The sequence below is a fragment of the Phodopus roborovskii genome, unplaced genomic scaffold, assembly GCF_943737965.1.
Source record: "Phodopus roborovskii unplaced genomic scaffold, PHOROB, whole genome shotgun sequence".
NCBI lineage: Eukaryota > Metazoa > Chordata > Mammalia > Rodentia > Cricetidae > Phodopus > Phodopus roborovskii.
In genome coordinates, this window is record NW_026125506.1 from 11,309,342 (window position 1) to 11,328,723 (window position 19,382).

The 19,382-nt window shown below is 49.7% G+C and overlaps 1 protein-coding gene across 8 annotated transcripts in view; it reads right to left on the minus strand.

Annotated features, from left to right (window-relative positions):
- The window catches only part of Kdm2b (lysine demethylase 2B), a 114,498-nt gene that overhangs the window by 75,772 nt on the left and 19,344 nt on the right, over positions 1 to 19,382 (minus strand). For 3 of the 8 annotated variants that reach the window (XM_051176624.1, XM_051176622.1, XM_051176623.1), the window contains exons 5-8: positions 12,603 to 12,781; positions 12,204 to 12,310; positions 1,913 to 2,006; positions 900 to 1,053 (exon numbers count right to left, since the gene is read on the minus strand). In XM_051176624.1, coding sequence (XP_051032581.1) covers positions 900 to 1,053; positions 1,913 to 2,006; positions 12,204 to 12,310; positions 12,603 to 12,781 — 534 coding nt within the window. Of the gene's footprint in view, positions 1 to 899; positions 1,054 to 1,912; positions 2,007 to 4,485; positions 4,632 to 4,791; positions 5,076 to 5,102; positions 5,383 to 12,203; positions 12,311 to 12,602; positions 12,782 to 16,674; positions 16,778 to 19,382 lie in introns of those variants that run through there. The other 5 variants (XM_051176629.1, XM_051176627.1, XM_051176628.1 and 2 more) reach the window with 5 other exon arrangements.

The following is a 19,382-nucleotide window of genomic DNA, read 5'->3' on the forward strand; positions in this document are numbered from 1 at the left end:
AAAGTCCAAGAGATATACAAGCTCCCACATGTGGACTTGACATCCCTCTCCCCCCAACACACACATACACTCTCCTGATCCCCAGGTCACCAGCCACCTCTATTAGTTAACTCAGTCTATAGCTAAGAGCTCATCACCCTTCCCTAGAGCTTGCATCCAAGTCCATGGGGCACACTCATCTTCAGTACCTAAGGGCCCTGTCATCTTCACACAGAAATCTTGAGACCAGTGCTTCCCAACCTTCCTAAAGCTGAGACCCCTTAATAAGTCCCTCTTGTTGTGGTGACCACGGCCATAAAATTATTTTCATTGTGGGGTGTTGGTGGCGCACGCCTGTAATGTCCAGCTCTCGGGAGGCAGAGGCAGGCTGAGCTCTGTGAGTTGGAGGCCAACCTAGTCTACAGAGCGAGATGCAGGATAGCCTCCAAAGCTACAAAAAGAAACCACGCCTCGAACAAATAAAGAAAAAAAAAGTTATTTTCATTGCTACTTCATAACTGTAATTTTGCTACTGTTATGAACCATAATGTAAGTATCTGATATGGAGGACGTCTGATATGCGACCCCTCTGATAGGGTTGTTTGATCCCCAAAGTGGTTGTAACCCACAGTATAAGAACCACTATACTAGAGAAAGGCCCAAGATATACATTCAATGTCCCCAGCAGGACCTGTGGCTTCTCTGAGGGACACACACAGAAGGCTAACCCACAGGTGTGCTAACTCAGTTATACCTGTTCCTCCTCAGGATACACCAACAGCTCATCTAATCCCAAGGCCCATAGAAGCCCTCACTGCGCCTCTGACCCCGGCTGAGACCACAGGGAGGCAGGAGGCTGCTCCAAATATTGGGGGGAGGCAGTGGTTGACTGACCCCAAACCAACCATGCAGGAACCTACCAGAAGGGATGAAAAAGGTGTAGCCTTGTTTCAGCTCAATTCTTTGGCATCGCTCCACTCGGTCTCCCAGAAAGATGTCACTTTGTTTGCCTGACAGCACCCACTCCTCATATAATGCCAAGTTGTGCAGGGTTGGAGGGATCAGCCAAAAGATCTTGGGAGGGAAAAGAGGCAGTAAGGCCAAAGTCTCTGACTTCTTCCAGGCTCTGAACAAAGAACCCACCTACTTGGGGAGGGACAAGGGAGTGGCAAATCCATCTGTCCGGGTTCCCCAAACAGGGTTCTAAGGGTTTCTTGAGCAGGGATCTGGCTGATTTTGGGGTATCCCCATTCCAGCTGGAATACCAAGGCAGGAATGCTTCCTGTGCAGGGTGAAACATTTTTTCTTCTGAGCCACAGGCTTGTCTGGGAGGTGGGGAAAGGGGTGGAAGGGAATTTCCTAAGATGTATGATAAAATGGCCCCAATAAATAAACTCAGCCTGTGCTCACTTTGGAGGAGGAGAAACATCTGGAATCAAGTGGGCCGACTTCCTCCCAGAGTCTTTTCCAACAATGTCATTTAAAATGGGTGTCTGTGAAGACCCAGATGAGACAGCCACACATGGGCACTCTCTAGAATCACTTTCATCCATGCAGGGACAGCATCCACAAAAGCCGACATAGCATAGCGCCCTGGATGTAAACCCTACTACTTCCTTTCCAGAGTGTCTATCCCTGTCATCAAATGTTCTGGCTTGGAGGCAGGCAGTGACTGCCTCCTCTACTCCAAGCTAAAAGACCCAGAGGCAAAGCTGAGGGACTTTGTGCTGGAGGTTCTTGGGAGTTATTAACTGGCCTAAAGTACTTAGAATACCAGACAGGGCAAGTAGGTATGAACAGATGATCCTCCCCTTAAGAAGGAAACAGAAAACCAGGAGGCCCCAGGGGGACAGAGTGGCCCTAAGGTACTCACTAGGTAAGGGGGAAGAGCAAGCTTCTCCATGCACAGAGATGTACAAAAGCTGATACTCACCTTCCCACCACGGAAAACATGGTACCACACAGAGGTGCCTCCAAAGTCGATGTGGAAGTCGGTGAAACAACCCTTCACGCTCATCAGACAGTACCTGCAGTACAGAAGCAGGATTGGGGGCAGAGAACACAAGTCAACCCCAAATCACAGGAGGCGAGCAAACCCCTCAGAGCCACCTGACCCGATGCCCTTTTATAAAGGTTGCAGATGGGGAAAACTGAAGTCTAAGTGGAGTTTCCCTCCTGGGGGATGCCCCTGGGATCAGGTGACAAATCTCAAGCATGGGTCACATCCACCCTACCATCTCAAAGACAGAGTCTTGGTTTTCAAGTTCCCAAGAGAACTGGCAACCCATAGGCCACTATCAGTTTCGACCCCTACCCGCCATCCCCGCCCAACTAGAGGCTTCGTGTCACAGCCCTGATAGCTGCAGCTCTCCCTAGCTGCAGGCCACCCTTGCTAGCAGCTGGGCCCCCTGGAATTCAGTAGTAAACCACCTGCGTAGTTTGCCAATTACCAGTTCCCATTCATCTCATTCATTCAACCAGCACAGCACCGAGAGAAAAGGGTAAGAATGCAGACGATCCCTGCCCTTGCAGATGAGCCCCGTGCAGCTGAGGGTTACAAATAAAGTGAAATGATGCAATGGCTTGCCAAGTAAGCAATGAAGCTAGAAATCCCACCCAGTGTGATTCTGCTACATGAAACGTCCCAAGTTAAGGAAATCCAAAGAGTAAGCACACAGATAGATTAGTGGTGGCTGGGGGCTGGGGCGGGAATGTCAGTAATGAGTACTGGGTTTTTCATTCCACCGCGGTGAAAATATCCTAAAATTGACTGTGTGGTTGCACCTTTCTGTGAACACACTAGAAAACACAGGGTTGCACACATTTTTTTCTGTGTGAACGATATGTGAATTTTATCTCAACAAAGCTGTTTTATCTTCTTTTTTTTTCCCCCCTTTCTTTCTTTTTAAGTGGAGGGATTGCGAGAAGGTCTTGGAACCAGAAAGGGGTGAAGAACTCCAGCAACAAAAGCTGGATCACAGGTTGTGTGTGCATTCCAGGAGGGAAGCAGCCCACAGCAGTGTCCTCCCTTACCAGTACTAGAAGAGGTAGACAGCCCAGCCTTTCTTACAGGTACACAGTCATCTCCTACTTCTCCCCCTACATGCTACTGGCCCTAGGGATATACAGAGCCTGAGTGAGGGGGATACCCCCCTGGCTTCCAAGTCCAGGCCTGGCCAACAACAGTGTTAGTCCCCCTACACACAAGAACCCTACGGGCACAAAAGGGCAACCGCCCTCCCTCATGCCCATCTTGCCACCTACAGAGGCCCGTGCACACGCTTACCCCACTGACCTCTTTCCCCTGCTGTACTTTGCTCTTCCGTGGTTTGGGGAAGAGGGATGGAATGGGGCGGGACCTGCAGTGAGAAGCCAGCAGCCAGTGGAGAGAATGGGGTGTGGGGTGTGGGGCTGGGCTAGCTTGAAGGTTGGAGGGCTCCAGGGGCCCCTCCTCCTCATTGCCTTTTGCGCCTCTCGTTCAGGTGGACCCGGGGCTCAGCAATATGCAGGCAGCGTGCCCCGCGTCCCTCCTCCGGATAGGCTGGAAGGAGCTTTAACCATGTGTCTGCAGGAGCCTGACAAATCAGAAGGCCTCCCCGTACATCACAGCCCCGCTGCCTAGCAACCCCATCGGAGGGGTGTAGTTGACAGCCCAGGACTGTCACGAAGCTGGCACCAGGGCTGCTGAAGTCCTGACTGGGGCTCCACACCCTGCCGGCCCGCCCACCCAAGGTGATGCAAACAGGTCCCCTGACTTAAGACCAGAGAGATCTTTCCTCCACAGAATGGGGGGGGGGGGCTCCTAAGGCCCTACCCTACCCCACCCTCATGGACCATTCTGGCCTCTTTCCTCTAAGCTCCACTTCAAAATATTAGTCCTCATTTCCCTAAAACTAGCTCTTCCTCTCGGTTTGTTTTTTACTCTTCTTTTTTAATCTAACCTTGGTTTCCGCCCCCTCCAGGCCTCAGCTGAACACAGACTAGAGAAGACAATTTAAGTTAAGGGGTGGAGCCAAGACAACAGGCTTCCTTCAGCCTATAGCTAGACGCCCAGTGGGCACCTACAACAGGGTTTAGAAAGGACCAGGTTGGGTTGTCCAGCTCTAGGACCCTTGGGACTGATTGACCAAACGGGTAACTCCCACTTAGCCCATCTTCCAGCGCCCCCTCCCCCGCCCAACCCCTCACACAGAAAACTAGGGTTCTCTGGTTGTGTGCGCAACGAAAGTTCTCCAAGTGCAGCCTGTGTCTGATCTGCCCTTGGGGACCCACTATGTGCTAGAACCCACTTCCAGACCAGCCTCTTCTAATGTGGGCACCTCCTCTCAGCGTCCACTCCACCCCTCCCATCCCCTAACCCCCTCATTAAGCCGAAGTGGCTGTGACAGAGTGGCTTTCCCTGCAGTCCAAGGCACCCCAGGCTTGTCACCCCAAGGCTCGCACCCGCTCTGACCGGGGGCTCCCTCCTCGCTCCTGCTCGCTCTGGCATGACGCCTTTGCACTGACCTCTACAGCTTCCTCCTCTCAAGCACACCGCAGTCACATGGGCACCCGGGCTCGGCTTGGTGCCACAGCCGCTAAAGCTTTCCCCTCCGCCAGCCCGCCAGCTAGGCAGGCTTCCGCAACGGCAAGGCTGGACAGCCACGCACGCGACACCCCCAACCCCCACCACCACCTCATCGGGTGGCTTCTATGCACCCTGCAAGTTAGCAGCTGGAAATTGCTCAAAATCTGAGCCCGGGAGCTCAGTCCCTGAGGGGCTGGAGGTCCGGGTAGAGGAAGGCACGCGGAATGAGGGGGCGCTGCACCTGCCTCACCAACTTTGGGGCGCGGCCTCGGGTCTGCAGAGGCCGGGCGGCCCCACCTCGCCCTTCTCTCTCCAACTTGCAGAAACTCTCCCCGAGGTAGCCCAGCTGTGGTCCCCTCGGGCCAAGGTCTGATGGAGAGACCCAGGAAAGCTGGCGACGGGTGGCGGGCTGGAGGCGCCGCGCGGGCGCGAACGTCCACGCCCCACACTTCCAACCCGCCCCGGGAGACACAAAGAACAGCTCAGCGACGCTGGCCGTGCATCCCGCGGCCAGGAGGCCACCCACACCCGCCCCACGCGCCACAAAGGAGGTTACCCTCGGCGGCCGTGGAGCGGCTCCCGGGCGTCCCCTTCCGCAGAGGCTCGACGCGCGCCAGACCCGTGAGGCGACGGCAGCCAGCCCAGTCCCCTCCACCGCGCTGCCAGGCCCCAGAGCTGGACGCCGGGGCCCTCTCGCGCCGCCTTCCTTCCTCGGGGAGACAGGCGCAGCCTGCGCTCATCCCCGCGCTGAAACTGAACACCCGCGCGGCGCGGAGGCCGCCAGGGAGGTGGAAAGGCCGCGGCGACAGAGAAGAGCACCGGGACACACCAGGGCACGCGCCAGCACACGGCGGCACCCTCGCCCACCGCGGCGCTTTCTGGCAGTAGCTTGGAGACTATTGGGTGCAGGTTTTCCGGAGTGTGAACAAACACCTTGCTGCCCCAGGTGGCGACCTAATAAAGCCACCTCCCTTAAATATTCACCCTCCAGCACAGCTGGAGGGAGGACCAGAACTAAGATTTCTGGGGAGTCTACGATGAGGAGGGGTAAGGTTCTGGCCCTAAGAGACTAGCTGTGTGACCTTGGGCAACTTGTTTCCTCCCTCAGGGTAATTTCCTAGAAGGAGGAAAGCTTAAGTTTATTTAGCTAGGCATTCTGGAAGAGTCTTTCCCTACCTCAGTAGCCCTGGAACCCTATGAACTGTCGGAGATAAATATCCATTAATTAGAAACTACATTGTCGGCCCAAACTTCACACAATGAAAGCTCATTCCTACCATTTCAGAGGAGAAAGCCAAGGTTCAGTTCACAAGCACAGCCCCTCATCCTGGACACTAGCTTAGCGGTAGCGAATCTCCCAGTTCCACACAGATCTATCTACCTGGCGAATCCCAACACTAACAAACAAATTTGAAGTCACAGCCGAACTTCAATCATTCACTAACTTTAGGCCAAAAAAGAAGTGTTAACTCAAAAGTCACCTCGGGGTCACCAAGGGGAAGAGAATCTTCAAACCTATACCCTTCTCCCAAAGCCACAAGGAAGTAGGAGATATCCTAAGAGACAGAAACCAAATTCCACCCTTTGGTCACTGTATACTGTGGAAAGCCAGCAATGTTAGTATGTTCTAACTAAATTAAAGTGTTGACGGTAACCATAGGTTATATTTGTGATCCTATAAAGACAGTATAGCCTCTATGTGACCCTTTAACCCCATCAGCCCCACTTTATGCAAATACTGAACCCATGTCCCGGTACTTAGTGACCCAGGACGCTCCTCTCTGTATCTGTTGTCTATAAACTTAGACTCTAAGTAGCTGGAATGTTTTTTGTTTGTTTGTTTTTAAGGGGGCAGGTATATGTTTTTCCTGTTGAAAGGTAAAAATAACAGCCCTGAAGAATGTTCTTGCTCTTGGGTGTGAGCACCCTTCATTGGGAAGGTGCCCTTGAGCAAAAAGTTTTGTCTTTGGATTTAAGAGTTAAAGAAAGCTGGCAAAGGAGACCACTCTAGTATCTAGACTGAGGACTGTTTTTGCTTTTGTTTTAGGTATCAAGAATCTCGAGGAATGGAGTCCAACATCTGTCCGTGACTGTCAGTTTCCCTACCTGGTAAGGTGGTCATTTACGATACCAGCAAACGTCTGAACTGACTGTAACAAACGTGAAGGAGACCTGGCTGAAAAGCAGGGAGCTTCAGATTCCCAAAGGGCCACATGTGCAGACTTCTCCTCCATCTAAGGGCGACACTGCACATTTCACATCTGCTGCATACTCCTGTCTTCCCACAGCACGGGGAGAGAGGCAAGCCAGGGCAAACAAAGTCTCCATACAGAAGGACAAGCTGGATCTCCCAACCAAGAGGAGAGGTGCATGCTGGCCTGATGCCTGGGTGCTCAGTGAAACTATCACTCTATGCTTCAGCTTCTTCCCTAATATTTCCCCCACCTTTTCTTGTCAGCAGAGCAAAAGCATACAGTAAAATTGTGTGTGTGTTGGGGGGGGGGGGAGCAAGTCCCTCCACAGTCATCTGGGCTGCAAACATATGCTTTATTTGAAGCCCCCTTTTTGATGGGATTCTGAGCTCTTTGACTGTCTGTGGGCCCACAGCCTATATCATTCATTACGCTGGCAACACTCATGTCTAAAAACTGTGCTACAGCAGCTAGGGGAGTGAGGAGACCCACTAATCCCCTTCTGCACTGCATTACCATGTTCTGCAATGCATTGCCATGCCCAGTCCTTAGTGGAAAGGGAGCACACATGCCCAGACCTGGCCAATGATAGAGGCTTCGAAACATGCCCAGGAATTCTTTCAAGCTCCTCCCTTCAAGATGGGGCTGCGTTCTGATGGGAGAGCACTTGCATGGCATGTGAATGCTCTGGGGTTTCATCTCAGCACCAAAGAAACAAAGGGGAGAGGAGCTGGAGATGTAGCTCAGTCGGCAGTGTTTGTCTAGCAAGTACAAAGCCCTTGGTTCAATCCCCAGCAACACATAAAAAACAAGACGGAGAGATGGCTCAGTGGTTAAGAGCACTGCTCTTACAGAAGATCCAGGCTTGGTTCCCTGCACACACATGGTGTCTGACAACTGTTTGTTACTCCAGTTCCAGGAAACCAGATAACCTTCTTTTGGCCTCTGTGGGGACACATAGTACATGCATACACACACAGGTAAAGCATCCACTCACATAAAATCAAAATAAATCTTAAAAAATGGAAGAACAAGACATGGGATCACATGCATGGAGCCCCAGCAGTCCTGAGGCTGAAACAGGAGAATCAGAAGCTCAAGTCATCTTTGGCTACACAGCAAATTCGAGGCCAGCCTGGGCTACGGGAGATCTCGTCTCAAAGAAACCACCACCCTTCCAAAAAGTCTTAAAACAAAACAAAACAAACAAACAAAAAACACAAAAGGTAGAGCTCCATCTCTATCCCTTAGAGTATGAGCTCGATTAATTAATGAATACAATAGAAGGAGACAGGGTAAGACTTTCAAAATTAGGTCATAGGAGCACTATGGCCTCTCCAGTCTTCCTGCCAGCAGTCACTCTGGGGAACCAGCTGCCAGGCCATGTAGACATTCAAGCAGCCCTGCGGAGTGGTCCACATGGTGAGGAACTAACCCTCCACTGGCTTCCTGCCAACAGCCCTGTGAGTACTCCATTTCAGAAGCCTGCCTCTAATCTTAAAATGAACGCAACCCAGACCTAAGCCAGCACATAAGCTCCGAGAAACCCTTGAGCAAGAAGCACCCCGCTGCTTTTAGATCCCTGCCCTGGCGAGGCTGACAGCACCTTTGATGTCTTAAGCTTTGGGCGGTGGAGGGTAAATCAGGTGGCTGTTTTAGACTTGAATTCACAATGATCCTCTTGCTGTAGCCCTTCAAGAGCTGAGAGGATTGCGGGCAGGAGCTATACCACACCTGACCCTGCTCATTTTTTTTTTTTTTTTTTAATGTTAAAGTTAAGGATAATAACTAAGCAAAGATAAGCAACCAAACCAGGGATCCTCTCCAGTACCATCACTGTCCAGATAGGACTTTGTAGGACTTTTCCAAGGTGACTAATTCTACACAATCAAAGCATCTCCGCAGGGCAGAGACGAGGGGAAGGAGGCAAAAGCAGAAATGCTGGGCTAGGAGTTCATCTGTCCATCCTTCATTCTCCTTCTCCTTTATAGCCTACTGTTCTGTGTTCTGTGTAGATACATTCAATTACATAATTTTCTCGTTGGCTTGTTGGTATTGTCCCCACCACAATAAATGCTCCATGAGGATGGGGACATGGCTAACTTAAAGTAGCCTCTTGCACCATAACTAATACATTAACACCCCTAGAAATCCTTCATCTCCCTCCGTCTGGTGGACCCAGATTCTATTCACCTTCCCCTTCCTTAAGAATCTCAACTGAAAGCTATTAAAATTCCTAAACCTCTGACCACAATGAAGCAGTATAAATCCCAGAGGCAGGAAGAAAGCCTAGTGTCCGTCACCAGTCCCCCTCCATGTGGCAAACCTTCCTTCCATTCAGGAGGGCTGTCTGTTCTGTAGGCGGCCTCCAGCAAGGAAGCACTGTGATTTCCAGAAACAATGTCATTTTAATTAAATTCCACAGAACCATTCCACAGTCCCAGAGGACTCCATCATGGTGGGATTTTTTTTTTTTCTTCACCATGCTTATGAACATTTGAAAACAGCTTTCTTTTCAGTCAAACAAATGAACTATCTCCAAGGTGACAACATCATTTCTAGCAAGGTTCAAATCCTATAGTAAGTTCCCATGGCCACTGATGGAGTTTGGGACTCTATTTGAAATACAGTTTCACTAATATATCTGAGACACATTTATGCCCCACTGTTTTGGTAACTAGGGAGTCCCTAAATGTGCGTAGGGCTTAGTATTTAAAGAAATCTCTGCATAAAGTACAGACTACACTGAAGCACTCGGAAGGGCAAGGCAGCCCTTAGTAGGCATTCCTGGCCCCCAGCACAGTCTGTCCTTCCTAAGTACATGCCCAGGTGTGGTTGCCTCTTTTGTTGTCTGCTGAGCTGTAGGCGAGGCAGCAGCATCCTCACACCTCCAGTCCACACAGCAGGGGCATTTGTAGACCACAAACCCCCATGATTGCATGCATCCCTCTCTGCTTATAGAGTATCTCAGGGGAATAGAGAGACTGGCGGTGGTGAAGACCGCCAGTACTCCCAGCACTGAGCTAGTGTGGGTACAAAGATCATGAGCTTTGAGCCTAGCCCAGGTTATCTGTTGAGACCCTCTCAAACCACACTCTGCAGAACTAGGGAAATTGCTCAGCGCTTGTTTTCACCTGCCATGCATGCATGAAGACTGAAGTTCAGATTGCCAGAACTCACATAAATTCCAGGGTGTGGCAGCCTGACTGTAATTCTAGTACCTCAGGAGGCGGAGACAGGGGATCCCTGAGGTGACCTGGCCAGGCAGACTAAGCTGTATTTGGGAGCTCTGAGATCAACTGAGAGACCCTTGCCAGATGACTCATGGCACGCTTCAGCAGGTGGCCTCATCTGCAGGTCAGTTCCCATGTAATTCTGTCACTGCTGGATTAACATCTGCCTCTCCATAAACAGAACATCCCATTAAGACAGAGACCTCATCAGGACTCCCCCACCCTGTGTCCTCAGCACCACGGAGATGCTCAATTCACTGTTGCTCAACGAATGCAAGAAAATAGTCACTGGACCAGTCATAATCTGCTTCTTTCTTCCAACTGTCTTCACCATCTCCCTTTCTCAATCTCTCCGCAATCATCACATTTCCTCTGCCCTCCAAAGCCCAGTTAGGAACCAGAGGCAGCCCAATAGGTAAAGTAGTTGCTGTGCATGCCTTACCATCTGAGTGTGATCAATTCCCATAAAAAACAAAACAAAACCTGACCTCTTACTTTGATATGCACATGGGCATTCTGGTACATTGCCCACACACATGCATCATATACAGTAATAATAAACAATTTTTAAAAGAAGAGTAGTTAGGTGTGGTACTGCATGCCTTCAATCCCAGCACACTGAAGGCAGAGGCAGGTGGATCTCTGTGAGTTCAAGACCATCCTGGTCTACACAGTGACTTCCAGGGCAGCCAGAGCAATGTAAAGAGACTGTCTCGAACAAAACAAAGAATAAAATAAACCCCAAGTTAAATGCCCCCTGCTCTCCAAGAAGACCCCTTGAGAACTCAAAGTTGATACACTTGCCTGGATTTGTTTCCGTTTACCTAGAAACATGGCAGCTTGTGCCACAGGACATGCTCTACACAGGATGAGGGGGATGGAGGACCTTAGTCCCGTTCATCTCTTTATCTGCCCATCTCAGAACATTATGCTGTGAGTCAATCAGAACAGCACAGAATTGGAAACGAGCCCTGCTCCCGTCTCTCTGCACCTGGACCATATTCTCTGCCTTTGATAAAGCCCAGATCCAAGGAATACATTGAACTTCAGCTTAGAGGGGAAGAAAAACATCCATGAATTAATGAGCGTGTGTCAGAGACACAGAGACAGAGACAGAGAGGAGCGTTGAGAAATCCAGGGCCAAGAGTGCTAGCCGGCCTTACAAAGCCTGGCGTGCGGTCTGCTTTCGATACAGGCTGAATGGAGGGGCTGAGGGACGCGGAGCTCACAGCTGAGATTTCCTGGGGGCATTGCTGGCAGCAGGGCTAACTAAGCACAGATGCTAATGGCCCCAGGCTGCCAGCACCGGTCTTTCTCCTTCCCATTTCAGAGAGAGAAACAGAGGGTCTGAAGTGGCAGGAGTATCCAAGGTGACTTCCTCCTCCAGATGGTCCATTATTCAAATCCCTTCCCATGAAAGGACCCCCAAGCACCCCTGTCCATACTGAACAGCAGGCTCAGAACATGCTGGTCGTGTGATCTGCATGAGGTCTCTCTCTCTCTGCTCTCAACTATGGTTACCTTCCCCACCCCAATCCAGAGGGGCACCATTGGTCAGGTGACTAAGCTGACACTGAACTTTGCTTGGGGGAGGTGCTTCCGGCTCAGAGGTTCTAGGTCTCAAACCGAAGAGAAGAGAAAGGGGATGCTCAGACGGCTCTGTGGCTAAAAGCACTCTCACAGAGGGACCAGGTTTGGTTCTCAGCACCCACATGAAAGGTTCATAACTCCTTGTCTTTCCAGGGATCTGATATACCGGGCACACACATGCACATATACACACACAGGCACTCACACACACACATATTAAATAAAGAAATCTTTAAAGAGGGGGCAATGCTAGATTAGCCCAAGTCCCGCATTGCTCCTTTCCCTCTGAAAAGGCCACTCCCAGGACACTGTCATGCATGTCTCACAGACAGCATGGATGCCACAGAGAGAGCTGCCATCGCTCCTCTCAGACCTGCGGAGTAGCTGTGTAGAGGCCAACAGGAAGGAAGGTGTGACCCGTCCCAGGGCCCAGAGGCCTCCACTCCAGGGAGAGGAGATGCCAGTTTGTTCACCGCCAGGGATTCATCTCTCATGTCATCACCATAGGCACGTGGGGGTCAGTCCCTCACCTCTAAAGCAACGCTGAGACCCACATCGAGGACCACGAAGTCCCTTGCCAATACCCACGAGACTGAGGGTCCAACCCCCTGCCCAGTCCCACCGCCAGCCAAGCAATCTTACTTCTTCACTTTGGGGTACTTCATCTCTGCAAGGGCGTTTGTGGCTTCCGTCTGCTTTTCCTTTAGGTGCTGGGGCCACATGTTGTCCACCCAGTCCACCAGGTCCACCTGAAAGCCAGTACACTGTAAGCACCCCAGCATCTTCAGACAGTCCAGAAAGAACCCCTCTGCCTGAGGAGACCCTGCTCGGCGCCTTCAGTAGGCGGCCTCAGCCATGACACCCTTCTAGGCACCGGATGCAACTCTGCCTCTTACATTTCCCCACCATAGCCTAAGGGTCAAGCCTCAGCCATGCCCACCCAGCCACTCCATCTCCAAAAAGCAAGCAACTGAGACCCAGGCGTCATGGGAAGCAGATGGGTGACAGACAATGGGAGGGGCCATGGCAGCCTTGGCGTACCACGGTGGGGCGCTTGACCAAGTGTTCCAGCTTCGTATGGCTGAACTCGAGGCTGATGACATTGTACAGTTTGTCCCGCTGTGCCTCTGGTGTCTCGTAGTAACGCACGAACTGGGACATGCTCATCTCCGTGCCTTTCTGGGTGTTCACGTCCATGACATCCACCAACCGGCGACTCCCTGGGGATAGAAAGTGTGCACGGTTCACCGTCACCAGCTGAGGACTCCAGGTCCCATGAAGAAGCACCCCCAATATGTTTCTCTTACAGAGCTTCACACTTTGCTCGCCTCTACTCTAAGTCTGCCAACAACTGTATATGCTGGCTTGTTTTATGTCAACCTGACACAAGGTACAGTCATCAGAGAGAGCCTCAACTGAGAAAATGCTCCCTTCCATGAGATCGGAGTGCAGGCAAGCCTATAGAGCAGCAGTTCTCAACCTCCCTGATGCTTCAACATCATGTTGTGGTGACCCCCCCCCACCACAAAATTACTTTCATTGCTATGTTGTCTCTGTAATTTCTCTACTGTTATGAGTTGTAATGTAAATAGCTGTGTTTTCCGATGGCCTTAAGTGACCCCTGTGAAAGGGTCATTCAACCCCAAAGAGGTCATGACCACACAGGTTGAGATTTCCTAATCAGTGATCGCTGTAGGAGGGCCATGCCCATTATGGGCGAGGCCACCCCTGGGCTGGTGGTCCTGGGTTCTGTAAGAAAGCAAACTGAGCAAGCCACAGAGACACAGGGGACACAGCAGTAAGCAGCACTCCTCATGGTCTCTGAATCAGCTCCTGCCTCCAGGTTCCTGTACTGCGTGAGTTCCTGTCCCCACTGCTTTTGATGATAATCTGTTATATGGAACTGTGAGCGAAATAAATCCTTTCTTCCCCAAGTTGCTTTGGGTAAGGTTTTTCATTGAAACCCTAAGACGCTGTACCATGTCAGTATTCCTGACCTTGGCCATCTGCCTCCTTCCTCCATTACTCAGTCCACTGCAGTCTCCAAGGTGACTTCAGCGACTTCCCAGGATCTCCACGCTACCACTTTCACTCACATAACACTGCAGCCAGGATGAACTTTCTAAAGCAGGGATCCAGCTACAGATATTCTTCCACTTAAAACCTCCAGCAGCCCCCACTTCCTACCAACAAAACCCTGAGTACAGCCAACAAGTCCTTTCTGTTCATGGCACTAAGACAGCGTTTAGCTTTCCAGAAAATTAACAGCTTAAAAACCTCACTTGTGCGGGGCAGTGGTGCCATACACTTTTAATCCAAGCCCTTGGGAGATAGAAGCAGGTGAATCTCAGGCTGCAGACCAGCCTGGTCTGCAGAAAAGTCTAGGAAAGCTATACAGAGAGACCTTGTCTTGAAAATCAAAACAAAACAAACAACAAAAAAAAAAAGTCTTACTTGTAGTTGGATGTAGTGTCACACACCTGTAACCCCAGTCCTGTCTCAAAAAAGTAAATAAAGCTCTTGCTTAGGATGGTAAAGAATACTTGATCTTGCAGAGGACCTGGGTTCGATTCCCAGCACCCACACGGTGGTTCACGACCACCTTTAACTCCAGTTCCACAGGATCTGATGCCCACTTCTTGCCTCCACAGGCACATGGTACATATACATACATGTTACTCGTACACAAAAAACCATAAAAGTATTTTTTAAAATAAAACTGGTTTCTAAAATAAATAAACAAGTAAGTCCTACTGGGGCTAAGGAGTTGACTCAGTTTGCAAGCTTTGCAAGCAGGAAATTATAAACTCAATCCCCAGAATATACTTTAAAAAGCCATTTGTGATGGTGTGCATTTGTAATCTCACTGCAGGGGAGGCGGAGACAATGGATCTCTGGTGTTCCCTGACCAGCAGGCTTAGCCTACACTCACTGAACTACACGTCAGTGAGAAACCCTGCCTTACACAACCAAGGAGGATGACTCCTTAGAAAGATATCCTAGGATCTCTGCTGGCCTAGAAAAACAGGCCCACAGGCACTCATGCACGCACGCACACTCACAGGCACACACATTCACACAAGGTCTCATAGCTGAACTAAAAATTTGGCTCAATTGCTAGCATGCTTCCTAATACACACACAGTGCCAATTTCGGCCTCAAGCACTGCTTAAACCAGGGAGCTGACACACACCTGTAATTCCAGCACTCAGGAGACTGGGTGAGGCAGGAGGATCACCATAAATTCAAGGCCAGCATGACTTACACAGTGAGTTCTAGGCAAGTCTAGACCCTAATATGGGACTCCCTAGTCTGTGAAGGCAGCAGATAACTTGGTTTCTTTAAACCTTTAAACCTCGGTCTTCATCTTGTCAGCCCTTCTGCTAGAGTGACCATGAAAAAGAAAACACTTGATTCCTCAAATAACTGGCACAGTCTTCAGAATGTACTGGTGCTTCATCACCCACAGCACCAATCACGACCGCTGGAGACTGTACCGTTTTCTTGTCTTTCTTCCCTGACGTTCCTTTAACCACTCTTCTGTAACACAAACCTGGAGAAAGGGGCCTGGCACATGCATGAGCTGGGGATTATCATATACAGGGTGGGACGCCATGTCACCTATAAATGGTGGCACAATGGAAAAGAGTAAGTGCTCCTGAAGAGGACACTGCAGCCCTCCTTCTCACCTCTCACAGCATCCCAGAGAAGAGAGGACCTGCGCTAGACAGAGACGGATCCTCTAGGTTAGGCCTACATCCTACCAACAAGCAAACCTTTGGCCTTTTTTTTCTCATCTGTGAAAAGGGAAAACAAGTATCTCTGGAACTTCAGCCATGGAGGAGGACATGACTGAACCTTGAAGCGGGGAGAAAGCAGACACAATGCAGGCTGCCAAGTTCCTGGTGATTTATTAAGGAAGTTAGCACCTCCAGTGTGTTACACTCAAGACAACACAACTGCCATGGAAAACCCACCATCTGGCCTGAAAGGGCCCCGATTCCTCACTATCCCAGTGACAAATACATGATCACTGGAGACTTAGAAACACCCAACAACAACAACCAAAGTCGACCCCCTTTACTCACCACAACCCCCCCCCAAGGTCAGAGCCACATTCGCCTAGAGACCAGCAGCTGATCCAGTCCACTGCCTGCTTTTCTGTTTCTTTGGTTTTGGTTTTGAGCCAGTGTCTCTAGTAGTTCAGGCTGGCCTCAACAATGCAGCCCAAAGGGACTTGAACTCTTGACCTTCCTGCCTCCACTTCCCAAACGCTGATATCAGTCACAAGCACAACGGGGACACAGCAAGTTTTTTGTTTTTTAAAAGACAGATCTCCTCCGTACATCGCCCAGAAGGATCTTAAACTCAGGACCTTCCTGCCATTCTCTCCTGATTCATGGGACCACACAGTCACAGCACCGCGCTTGGCTCTGTGCTTTTTTGTCCTTTGTTTGTTCCCTTTTAAAAACAGGATCTTGCCTGTCTGGCCTTGGAGCTCACTGTGTAGACAAGGTTGGCCTGGAAACTCATGAAGAGGCAGGGTGTGGTGGCACACGTCTTTAATCCCAGGACTCGGGAGGCAGAGGCAGGCGGATCTCTGAGTTCAAGGCCAGGCTGGTCTACAGAGCAGAGTTCCAAGACAGGGTAGAAAGCTACACACCTGTCTCAAACCTGTCTCAAAACCCTGTCTCAAAAAACCAAAACACAAACAAAATCAAATGCTGCAACCAAAGAAGTGCAGAGTGGCATTCAGCTCCTTTGATTTTTTCTTAATCCGTGGTTTATTTTCTTTTACTTTTTGAGACGGTCTCATCATGTGACTATGACCGGTCTTGAACTCACAGAGGTGCTCCTGCCTCTGCCTTCCGGCTAAGTCATGATTTTTATTCCTCTAATTAAAAAGCTTCCCGTTTGGGGCTGGAGAGATGATGGCTCAGTGGTTAAGAACATTGACTGCTCTTCCAGAGGACCTGGGTTCAATTCCCAGCACCCACAAGGCAGCTCACAGCTGTCTGTAACTCCAGTTCCAGGGGATCTGACACCCACGGCAAAACACCAACGCTCATAAAATTAAAAATAATTAAAGAAAAAAGCTTCCCGTTTATCTCACCTTCTGACTCTGCATGTACCTTCAACACCGATTTTCTGCCCCTTGCTGACGAAAACACACTTGATCCTGTCACAGACACAGCTAGTACATGTTTTGTGGCTTGGACAACTTCCTAAGAACTTCAGGTCTCAGCACGAACTGCTCAAACTCCGCCTTCCCACAGACATGGCGGACTTCAGTGTTTTCCTGACCTTCTTGGTATAAAAGTAAACAATCCTATGACTGACCGGGGTTTGGGACAACCTAGTTTTGCTTGAGGCTTGTATTGCAGGAAACTCTACAATGATTGTATGTCAAAGGCCTCTAAGCGCCATCCCCAGAAGAGCATTTTTCACATTCCTAAATGCAGTGGTAGGAAGAGTATTTCACAATCTCGAAAAAGATCAACATCTGAATTCCCAAGTCCACACACAAGTTTGTCTGGCACCGACCAGCAGGCACTGGTTCTGTATCACCCACTCGCTGCAGTAACAGAGCCTAGAGAGCAAGCGCCTGTGACAGAAAGTGCATCGCTCGCTAAGCCTTGAATGTTTACTCTCTGGTCCTTTCCAAGAAGTCTGCTGACCCTTGCACCAAACGGCTCTCGATGAACCTGAACACTGAGTCAAATTAACAGCTCATCACTTTGAACACTTCATTCCCAGCTCTGGGTAGAGAGCTGCCCCGTGACAGGCCAACGCCAATACTGATGAAACAGAGCACCTCTCGTGAAGCAGAAGCGGAGTTATAAAAGTAACTTCTAAACACATGGAAGAACTCAGGTGTTCTTATCTGTTGGATTCAAGGTCTGGTTTTCACAGGACCAGCCGACTGACCAACTGCTTTGCAGATGAGGAAAGCATGGCCATACATGGAGTGATGACTCCTGTCCCCTGGAGCTTGCACTTTCTACCAATTATCGCTGTAGCCGTGTGCTGAGCCCGTCAGCACAGACACACCCCCTCCACAGATATTTTCGTGGCCACTGCTCTGTGAGGCAGAACTCCAATTATCCTTACTGGACGCACGAGAGACTGGACGCTTGGTCAGCTAACTTGCCCAAGCATGCCCAGTCGGTACACAGACCTGGGATTTGAAGCTAATTGAAGGCCACATCAGGACTCAGGCTCTAATGCTGCCTCTGCAATGCTGTGTATTTCCATCACATGCCAAGGTTGAAAGGGTTACCCTTGCTTTCAACAATTCCAGTTTTCAGTGGCTAGTTGCAGACCCAAGCTAAAGCGGCTTTGCGTTTACACTGGGAAGGTGCATATCCACCAGGGGGCATCCCTGGTCTTTGCCGAAGATTCAGGCCACACTTGATACAGGCTAGACTGTTCTTTAACAGCCAACAGGCCTAGAACTAGGGTGCTCCCTTCAAGTTTTCTGAGTGTTCCACTCAGAACTGTAAATCCTATTCCCCTGGGGCAGTCTCCCATTCTGTGCAACTATCTACCCTAACTTTGCTCGGGATCCAGTTGGGGGGGGGGGTTTGCTGGGCAGCAGGAGAAGGGATACAAAGTATTAGTTTTGCAACCCCAGAGACCCTGCCAAGCTGAGACACTGAATGTGAAAGTTACACAGATACACACGGAGGCAAGACATTCACACCCAGAAAATAAATAAATAAACGAACAAATAAAATACAGAGCAACGTCGAGAGACCCTGCCTCGAATACAAACAATTCAAGCCGGATTCAAGTTGGATGTGGTGGTGTATGCCTTTAATTCAAGTATATGGGTGGCAGAGGCAGGCAGAACTCTTAGTTTCAGGACAGCCAAAGCTACATACAGAAATCCTCTCTGCACATGTATAAGCCAGGATTCAGCCACACGGTAAACAACTATCCCCCCTGTGCTGGAAGATGGCTTGGTTGGTAAAATACTTGCAAGCATGAGAGCCTGAATTCAGAGCTAGAAGCCACATAGGGAAGAAAACAAAACAACAACAACATCAAAAAGCCAGGTGTGACAGTCGCACAGTGGCTAATAACCCTCTGACACTCCAGTTCCAGCAGATCTGACAGTCCTCTTCAGAAATATACAAGGTACACATACAGACATGCAGAAAAAACTCACCCAGCTGAAAAAAACAACAGATAAATAAGTATAGTGGTTCCTGCTTGTAATTTTAGATCCTAGTACTCTGAGGGTAGAGACAGGCAAATTACTAGGACTCAATGACTGGCCAACCTAGTCTGCTTGACAAATTCCCAGCAAATGAGAAAGCCCATCTCAAAAAAAAAAAAAAGAAAGAAAGAAAGAAAGAAAGAAAGAAAGAAAGAAAAGAAAAGAAAAAGAACAGGGCTGGTGAGGTGGCTCAGAGGTTAAAAGCACTGACTGCTCTTCCAGAGGTCCTGAGTTCAATTCCCAGCAACCACATGGTGACTCATAACCATCTATAATGAGATCTGGTGCCCTCTTCTGGCCTACAGGGACACATTGCAGACAGAACACTGTGTAACTATATATAATAAATAAATCTTAAAAAAAAAGAAAAAAAAAAGAACAAAAGCCAGGGTTATCCTCTGGCCTCCACACACTTCAACACAAGGCACTTACGCACACAATCTGATCTGCAGGGCTCACTTATGTAATCTCTACACTCAGGAGATTGAGGTAGGAAGATCGGCACAAGTGCACGCCAGCCCAGGCTATAAAGCAAGACCATGTATCAACAACAACAATAATAAAAGTAGCCAGAGCTACAAAGAGAGACCCTATCTCAG